Source organism: Haplochromis burtoni, unplaced genomic scaffold (assembly GCF_018398535.1).
Source record: "Haplochromis burtoni strain Fernald_Lab_line unplaced genomic scaffold, NCSU_Asbu1 Contig_444, whole genome shotgun sequence".
Taxonomy (NCBI): Eukaryota; Metazoa; Chordata; class Actinopteri; order Cichliformes; family Cichlidae; genus Haplochromis; species Haplochromis burtoni.
This window is the reverse complement of record NW_024582805.1, coordinates 230,253-240,015: the sequence shown is the minus strand read 5'-3', so window position 1 is coordinate 240,015 and position 9,763 is coordinate 230,253. Positions and strand designations below refer to the sequence as shown.

The 9,763-nt window shown below is 48.6% G+C and overlaps 1 protein-coding gene across 2 annotated transcripts in view; it reads left to right on the top strand.

The window, feature by feature from the left end:
* Nucleotides 1-9,763, top strand: part of LOC102301729 (glutamate receptor ionotropic, kainate 5) — a 213,033-nt gene that overhangs the window by 188,897 nt on the left and 14,373 nt on the right. For both annotated transcript variants that reach the window (XM_042213460.1, XM_042213459.1), the window contains exons 15-16: nt 7,984-8,093; nt 9,147-9,320. In XM_042213460.1, the coding sequence (XP_042069394.1) occupies nt 7,984-8,093; nt 9,147-9,320 (284 nt within the window). The remainder of the gene's footprint in view (nt 1-7,983; nt 8,094-9,146; nt 9,321-9,763) is intronic.

The following is a 9,763-nucleotide window of genomic DNA, read 5'->3' as shown; positions in this document are numbered from 1 at the left end:
CAGCTCATTGGTCACAAAGCAGGAGAGGGGCTGGGAATTATGTTTTCAAACAAAGCGTTAATTCCATTAAAAGTTATAGACTATTTTGATTCTCACTGTATTACGGGACAAAGTGCGTCCCTTATTAGCTCAATACGGGACGTGTACTTTTGTTTCGAAATATGGGACGATTCCGTATTTTAAGGGACGGTTGGCAACCCTAGTGTGGAGAACAGAGGAAGACTCAGTCTTCCTGTTAAAGTTTAACTTCTTTCTCTCCGCTGTCGCCATGTGCTTCTCCTGATGGAGTCTCGACCTCGCTGTGAGTCGCAGTCGCAGAGAAACTCGACGTGTTTGTGGAGGATTCTCGTGGGATCTTTGATATTAAAATATCAGGTTCAGTATGAACAGTCGGGTTTGCTCAGAGCGCATTAAGCCTTCTTTTTACCAGCAGCTACATGGCCGGAGCTACTGGAGGTCCTAATAACTGAAACTGAAGAGGCACAGGTGCAAATGTTTAACACCAGCACAAGCGTGTCTCATTCTGGGCACGGCTGTGATGGCTGTCTGAGACAGAACTAACCCATGTGCGATGCAGCGTCTGTCCGGATGCAGGTGTTAGTGTCATGTTCCCGGCGTCTGTGGCTCACACAGCATGGAGAGAGGCCCATTGTTGAAACTGCTCATTACTTGGCAGGCTGTGAGATCACCTGCCTCACCGCCGAGCTTGAATCGAGAGCTTGGATTGGTTACCCCTCCTGTACCTGCAGCAGGTGGAAACGCAGCGAGCTGGTGCACACGTGCTAGAACATCATCACATCAGTGACGCAGATGTAAATGAGGTCATAGCTCCAGTTTAACGTGTGCAGGCCCTGAAGGTTCAGATGAAATGACAGCTGACCCTTCAGGGACGCGTGCGTGCTCAGATCCATCAGGTGAATATGTCTGTGAAGGTTCTCAGTCATCCAGGTCATCGTAGTCAAAGGAGCTTGCAAAGAAAAGCGTCTGGACTTCTTTAAGTTGCTTAGCTTTGATTCAGGCAACTTAAAGAAGTCCAGACGCTTTTCTTTGCAAGCTCCTTTGACCATCAGGTGAATATTAATGGAGGCGCCGTCAAAGCGCCGCGGGCGGTTTGCTTTCGTCCAAAGAAGCGCTTTTTAGACGATGTTAAAGGTCCGTTTATTTCCAGGCGCCGTCTGTGGACTCGCACAAACTTTTACAAATTGAACAGCTGAGCGTTTGCACCTGTTGACACTTCCTGTCTCGCCCCGGCTCCGTCCGCCTGATGATTGGATGGATTCAGACACGGCAGTGAGGCTCTGCTGCTGGCGGCGGAGATGGCTCGGGTCACTCAGTCAAACTGTGAGTTTGGGACCGAGCGACCGCAAATATTCCTGCGACCCGAGAGATCGCGCAGGAAGAGGAAGAGCTGGGGGAGCAGATAAAAGCCGAGCCGGGGACACAGATGGAGGGCATGTTTCTTCTCCTCCTGTGATTCAGTTTGGGTGACGCCAGCTGCTGCTTGAAAAATATGAGTTTTCCAGCCTCTGAGGGAGGATCGGTGGCTCTGCGTCCCTGACTGGAATCTAAAGCAGCGCCTTCACTTCCTGCGAGTCTGACAGAAACCTGCTCAGGTTGTAGATTTTTGGGTGAACCTCAGTCTCAGGGGTTAGGACGCTTTCAGGGACGATTACACTGTTGTTATTAATTATTATTGAGTTCTCTGAGGATTGTGTAGGAGGAGGCGGAGCGAGGGGCACGTTTCCTGTTTTAGAGTCATTGTTAGTTCGATGTATTTCGGTCCTGTGTGAAATATGAACGCAGGAGGACAAGCAGAAAGTCTAAAAGGGCAGGTTAACCCTCTGAAGCCCACGCGTCCAAATCACATGACCAATGCAGCAGCGAGACGCAGCCAAGTGTTGATTGGTCACGGCGTCCACGCTCAGTACACAGAAGTGTTTCGGACACGTGATGATGTGCTGCTGTTGAACTATGGAAACCATGTTTGTCTCAGCTCTGCAACGAAGCGTCCGAGCGTGTTCGGGTGTGTTTCAGTCAGCCATGTTTTTAGCGGCCTGTTTTCCTGTGCATGACATCAGCTTTGTGGCATGCACCAGTGCACATGAAGCACGCTGATCCGCAAAGCATGCGTGGCTCGGAGGCGCGTGAGCAGCTCCAGTGTGAGAACTGTCAAACATTTATTCGTCATTATCATGAAGTCGTCCTCGTCTCTCCTGATGGAGCTCCTGCCCTCAGACACTGTACCTCTGCGGCTCATTAGCATTCTGTCCTCCATGTTTGACCCGGTCCGCTGTGAGAGCTTCGGTGTATCGACTCTACGATCAGTCAGCTGTTTAATGTGTGCACGGCGAGGCCGAGCTCGCGCTTCTTAAGTGTTTATTTAAGGATTAAGTTGAGCGAGAGCACATTTGTGCTCACGGCCTGCAGGCGTGATTTACGCTGTCACAGCGCCGGGCTGACGGGCAGATCCATCGCCTCGATCCGGAGGGGAACTCCGCCCTCCCGCTCCAGTGTGGAGTGGAGAATGTGAACCGAGACGCCGTGAATGTATCCCGCTAACACCAGGCGTCTGTTATCGAGTGCAGCGGTGCTGATAGATCAGCTATCAGGCCGTCCTGCACACACGGGCTGGTTTATTGAGCTGAGGGGGCGTTCCCTGAAACGCCGCCTTGTCATGTTGGTGCTGTTTGATTGAACTTGAGCAGGGCGAACATATTTTAGTCGTCACAGAGCAGAGAAGGCGATCCCGGGCCTGCTGCTGAGATTTGAATCTTGCAGCTGCGTCTTCCTCTCTTTGTTTCCTATTCGAGTTCATTGATCTTAGCTCTGATTGGGGGCTTTGATGTTTGTTGTGCTTCACATTTTTATGCTGGATTTTGTATCCTTGTTTGCTTTGTTTGGGCTCATTTGTTCCCTTCACTGTTCCCTTGTGGTGGCGTTTGAGTTTACACCGATTTCTTCAACAGCGTAACAGGCGATGTTTAGCCGACTGTCTACAACATCAGTGCACGATGTGAGTACGTCTGTGTGTGCACATGTCGGTGTGCAAACTCACACAAGCCAACAGGAATTAAATCTCAGAAGTCCCGAAGCAACTGAATACACAATCCAATCGTGTCTGCAGGCGTCAACAGCTTTATGTGCTTTGTAAACACACACTCATAGCTGCGTGTGTGTAAATAGCTCGCGAGCACACTTGAAGATGGTAATCTGTTTAATTGCTCAAGCTGTTGACTTGTGCACACACATTAGAGAAGAAGAGCCATCGTGTTTACCCCTGCTCTCCCCCCCAGCGCTGAACACTACAAATTTATGTCTGCTGCTGCTCCCAATTCATTAGTGCTCGATATATTATCACTGCCCTGCTCTCTGAATCTGAGGCACAGCGTTTCACTGCGATCGTGTGACGCCGTCGCTGAGCAGACGCCGGCTGATTGCGAGGAGAGGAAGCGGCGTCGTTAATATTAGAGCTGCTAGCGGCACACGGCTCTAAATGTCATGATCTGCGGAGGCAGACCGTGCGGAAATGTGTGTGTTGGACCCAGGCGCGAACACAAGCGAAGATGCAGGAGTGGATTAAACAAAAGCGAGCCTTTTATTATGGCTGATAACAGAACAAACCAGAGCGAGGGCGGTATAAGGGTAATAGTTCAAACAAAAACCTAAACTGGACATAAACTACGGAAAAGCTATGGCTGGAGATACGGAACACAGGGGGTGGTAACACAGACGACGCGACACAGACTACATGAAACACAGAGACTAAATACACAAGAGGGATGATCAGGGGAAGTGGCCACACATGGGAACGCAGCTGACACAGATAAACATAACAAGACATGGCAGGAGTAAACAACATTGACGGGAGACTGTCAAAGTAAAACAGGAAGTACACAGGTGCAAGCAGGAGGAGAGAGCGCGGGCATAGTGGGCTGGGGAAACATGGAATGAAACAAGGAGGGGAGATGAGGGCTCACAGATACATAGAGGGGCACACAGGGGATAAAAGTCACAAGGGGAAGTCAAATAAGGAGCAACACAACAGGACAACTTAGGAAACATGACCTAAATAAGGAACGAAATACAAAAATACAAGAAACTAAGAATACTGGGCCCACATGGCCCAGGACCATGACACTAAATACAGACGCCTGTAAAACAAGACAAGTGGAAATACAGCACGATAACAAGCTTCAAGTTAAACTTGTATCATACAACCCCCACGGTGTGCTGCAAACTCTGTGTCTGTGTGCACGAGCACGTGAATGCCTGTGTGTGCGCATACCCGTGTGTCTATGTGAGTGCACGTGAGTGTGTGTGTGTGCGTAACAGTTAAAGCACTATGTGCGTATATCTCTATGTACGCGCCTTCCTGAGGGTCATAAAAGTCCATCTCCCTTCCAAACCAAAGTTATTCAGTTACAAACGTTGAGACCCCCACCCAGGCATGCCCTGAGGAATTTCCACTCAACATTAACCTCTCTTTGTCTCACTTTCACAGTTCAAACTGGGGGAGGGTCTCCTAGAAATCTACTCCTAAGTTTATGACACACTCAGGCCTTTATTACATCCAGGGCAGTGTCAGAGTCTCTACAATAATTCTACATCCTATCTAACACATTTCTAAACTCTAAAATAGGCTACGCATATCTTCAGTAGCTGTTTTTCAGTTAACGCTAGAAACGTGTTTTGTCTCTAGGGGCCACCGTGTATATTTATATATAAACATATATTAATAAAACCACTTTTTCTTTTACATTTAGTAATTCCTTTTGTGCATAATTTTATATTATTGTTAATAATAAATTAATTAAAGCAACAAAACAACCTGAAGAGCCGAAACCCCATCACTACTGTGTAGGTCAGGGGTCGGCAACCCTGGGCACGCGCTCCACAGCTGGCACGCGAAGGGTTAACTGATAGCTCGACCATAGCTGGACTGGCCGATGTGATTTCTCGTTTTTGTGGGTCGATGATTTTTGTTTGTTTTTTTGTTTTTTGTAACGGCATAAACAATGAGAGGTGGTGGGTTGGCCAGATGCTGCCCGATGTGTAAAAATAACTCAGCTGTTTGGTGGTGGCTGTGGTGGAGCTCCCACAGAGGCCAGCAGGTGGATGAGGGAAGGGGAGGCAGGAGGAGGAGAGCCCCGAGGCGGCCTGCCGGTCCGAGTGTCAGGTGAACTGAACTTCAGGTAAGAAGTTATGACCTGCAGTCTATCTGGGTCAGATATGAACCAAGTTTAGGTGGAGTTTATTTTCGTTAGTGCTGACTTTTTCCGTACTGCGTGCTAGCTAGCATGACGGAGTTTCTATACAGCTGGGTGGTGCTATGAGTTACTGATGTTGAACTTTATTTTGTTCATAAGTTATTAGAGTTGCCAACCGTCCCGTCTGGTATTCAGAGAAAATATTACGCGTTTCTTATTGAGGTGAAAAGGAACAGTTTGTCCCGTAATTCAGCTACAATGAAAAAGAGCACAAAGCTGGAGTTATTCTGTGTCTTTGCTGCACAGCTGCCTCTTCTTCTCTCATTCTCCCCCCTCCCTCTCCCGTTTCTACTTCAATCATGAAACTGATCAATGATCAGCTGATCGGCTCTCTTGTTTGTTTATCGCTCACTTTGCGCCAGAAAGAGGAAACCAGCGGATGTCGCGCTAAACAACAGCAGCACGTTTAAGCTTGATCAGCTGTTGTTAGAATTTATTTAATATTAATTTCTAGTATCAGCTGATGTTTGCTGGAGCCACAGCTGTAAAGCTGCTGGTCATGATATGGTTTGGTTATCTGGTGAGAGGGAAACATGAAGATGAAACCAGGAGATGTCCTTACTGGAATCATCAGAGCTGAACAGGTGATGGAGAAACAGGTTTACCTTTTAGGTGACATGAATGAGTTGGAAGTTATGAACTGTTTCTGAGAGACAAATAACACCAGGATCCTTTTCTAAGTAGCTGACAGCTGGTAACTGTGCAGGGGCGGGTCTAGCAAAGTGTTGCCAGGGGGGCAGGTAGGGCATTAACAGGGAGAGGGGGGCACAAAGACATACTTTTCTTTCTTATTCTCATTTAAAATGTCTCGCTTTTAAAAAAATAATTATCTGAAAGTTTTTATCTGACGTAAAATGTATAGAAATCATACATATACCAACAAGACTGTACATCACTGTCACCACAGCGTCTGTTTTCATTGTTGTGAGGAGACCATAAACAGCATTTGTATTTTCTGTTGTACACTTCATTTGCTGTTATGGATAAAAAGTCTTTTTTTGTTTCAAAATAGCTGATTACTATTCGCTGACAGCTGCCAACATCTGTGAACACATATAAGTATGTAACTGTTATATTATTTATTGCTAATGCAATCATACGGCACATTGACTTCTGAGGAAATTTTAGACAGCACTCATCATCAAAAAGGTTGCCGACCCCTGGTGTAGGTGGATGGTAGACATGGTAACGGCCAGGTACCACGTGAGACTGTAAGTCGCCGTCACGAGGGCACACCTGCATGTTTGCACGTGTACACGTTCCAAACTTATTTCCACCATGGGTCTTCTTGTCGATGAAAGTGCTCCCTCATTATAACGGCTTCGCTGGTTCGCAGATTTTTTTTGTGCAATTTTTCTTTTTTTACAGCACATTGTGTTCTGCGTCCTGATTGGCTGTAGACCATTGTCAATCAATCTCATGCCGTGTCTCCTGTACAGTGCAGAGTGCGTTCAGAAATTTACATCAACCTTAGACCCTAGCAGTGCTGCACTGTATGTGTGTAAGTTTCCTCCCGAAGAAACGCAACAATGTTTGGTTTCATCCTATAATACTGGACTTATTTTTCTACAAAGGTTTGAACTTTGAGAGTTTAAACGAGAGAAAAGTGAAAACGTTCATGCCTGTCTGAGTGTGTAAAGCATGTCGTGACGGGTTTTACAGCCTTAAAACATCCATAATAACTGTGAAAAATAAAGTTCATGGGTTTCACCTGTCGCGGGTTATTTTTAGAACATAACTCCCGCGATAAACGAGCGACCGCTGCATATTGATGGATGGCGCGGGGCCGGCACTTTGTCCTCACATCGAGAAAGTCGTGGGTTTGATTCCGCCCGGGTACTCGGGCTTGCTCCCACAGTGGGGTTAGCCTAATTAGCTGCCTGCCTGTGTTAGACCTGTCCAGGTGTTCTCTGCCCCTCGCCCCCTTGTGTGTTGGGTTAGGCTCCACCCCCCTCGACCCTGTGCTGAATAAGCAAGACGGGATTCTTCTTACTGTCCAACCAACCAGAGCTACGCTGTATTGCAAACACAGCTCCCGTAGGAACATTTTCTTTCAGTCGCCTGAGTGAAGTCGGGAATGCTGGATGCAGCCGCTGTCACCTGCTCTTGTGCCCGGGATGTTTGATTGGGTCTGAGCCACATCACACGATCGTTTCAGCTCTGCCAGCCTCATGAGCTGTTTCTGAAATGAGCCAGAATGGACAGAAATCAGAGCCTGAATAGATTGCCTCTATTACAGCTCCAGTCATCTGCTTTAATTGAGTCCAATCTGGGAGTTCCTGCTCGCCTCACTGCCAAATCCTTTTTCCAGCAGATGGGGGGTGATGGAGGCATCGCAGACAGCAGGCCACGTGATGAAGCGGGTCAACGGGAGGCGTCCCATCAGGGAGCGCTGGCTGACGCTCGTTAGCGCTTGAAAAGCTCGTCAGTGTAATTTTGTGTTCTGTTGTTTTTGTTGTGTTGTTGGAATTGCAGGTTCAAAGTGAACGAGCGCTTTTTGTTCCAGGAGCATCATTTTCCAAAATGCACAGCTGTCAGTGTGAAGGTGTTTCAGAGTGTGCTGTGATTGGCAGACGGTCATTATCACAAATCGCCGTCCACGGCAGGAAGCTGTATCCTACCCTTTACAGACTGTAGATGAAGCACGAGAGCAGGCGGAGACCCGACGTTCCCGGTCAGGAATGCCGTGGTCATGTGATCTGTGTGTGTGTTTCAGGGTCGTAAGCCGGGCTACTTCTCCTTCCTGGACCCGTTCTCTCCGGCTGTCTGGCTCTTCATGCTTTTGGCTTACCTCGCCGTCAGCTGCGTCCTCTTCCTCGCAGCCAGGTAAGACACCTGTCTGTGCGTCAGCGTCCTAATTTTACCTGCAGCATGTGTCTGCGTTTCAGGAACAGTTTTCTAAGATGGGCCATAAATCGCTGACGCGCTCTGCACGCCATCCAGGACTTTGTATCGAAACTTTATTTACAGTCACAGCTTCAGACGCTCAGCTCTGTTTGAGCTGACAGAGACAAACCAAGCATTCAGCCACAGCACATCATAAAGTCGTGATTTGATGATGTCATCAGCTGCTTAGCAATGACATCATAACGAGCTGCACTTCAGAGTAAAAGCATGAAGAGAACAGCTTTAATCTGTGTTTAACTGTAATATGTGAGCAGAGAGTAGGAGGGGCACGCCTCTTCATCTGCTCCGTAACACACATGTTCAATCAGCCAATCACGTGGCAGCGCTCAGGGCGTTCATGCAGGTAGACACGGGGACGATGACCTCAGATCATCTCTGGTTTCTGATCTCAGTCCAGCAGAGCAGCTCTGGAGGAATGTGTGATGATGTCATGATGATGTCATGTCAACATGGACCAAAATCTGGGAAAAAGGGGGTCTAATGAGGACAGGCTAGGTGTACCTAATGAAGTGTCCGTGTCATTATTTCTGCCTGGGCTGATTTACAGTCTTCGCCTCATCTTGTGCAGGTGAGAGGCGAGTCAAAGCCGCGTCACGCAGCAGGAAGCGTGGAAGTGACCAACCCGGCGTACCCGGAGGGTGTCCCGTTTCTGTTGAAGATCGACATAGAGTAAAAATATGATGTAACATTAATGGAAGGCTAATGCTAAAATGACTCCACGCAACAGTCGTGCGCTCCAGCTGAGCGTCTAAACACAGTCACCACGTCGTTTCCTTTCAGGTGTCGAGCGTGACGTTCGTCTCTCTCGCCTTTTTTCTTTTGTTTTCTCACCGCATCGCTTTGACAGAGCAGAGCCGCCCCGCTGCGTAGGTTTAAGAGCTCCATAAGTGCAGGCGACTGACCGTGAAATGTTAGCCGTGTGTCTGAGGCTAAAGCTACTCTGGGTTTTAATGTTTCGTCCTCTCTCCCCAGGCTCAGTCCCTACGAATGGTACAACCCTCATCCGTGTTTGCGGGAGCGGCGGGACATCCTGGAGAACCAGTACACGCTGGGAAACAGCCTGTGGTTCCCAGTGGGCGGCTTCATGCAGCAGGGCTCCGAGATCATGCCGCGGGCGCTGTCCACGCGCTGCGTCAGCGGAGTCTGGTTGGTACCAGCTTATGTTTCAGTCACGCTTTCCAAATGTGCACGAACATCTTCAGACAGACGAACTTCATGTGAAACACGAGGTCATTTACATTACAAGGTCGTTTATAAATAATGGAGGACAGCGAGGACGACCGTTCCTGAGCGGAAGACGGCGTCACGCGGTGTCACGCTCAGAGAAATCACCACCGCAGCCCGTGAGCCCATCAGGCTGCAGCACGTTTCGCCTGCTCTGGTCACGCTGTGTTATCGGTACAGCAGTGGTCGATTCAGGAAGTGCCCCCAAACATGTTCATATGAAACTCCACCCCCTGTGTGCTGCTGCAAACCAGGGTGGGTGTGGGGAGGAGGTCGGGGTGGATGGATGCCACAGAGACACAGTGAGGTGAGCGCTGCATTCAGGGGTGGGCAACTCCAGGCCTCGAGGGCCGGTGTGCTGCAGG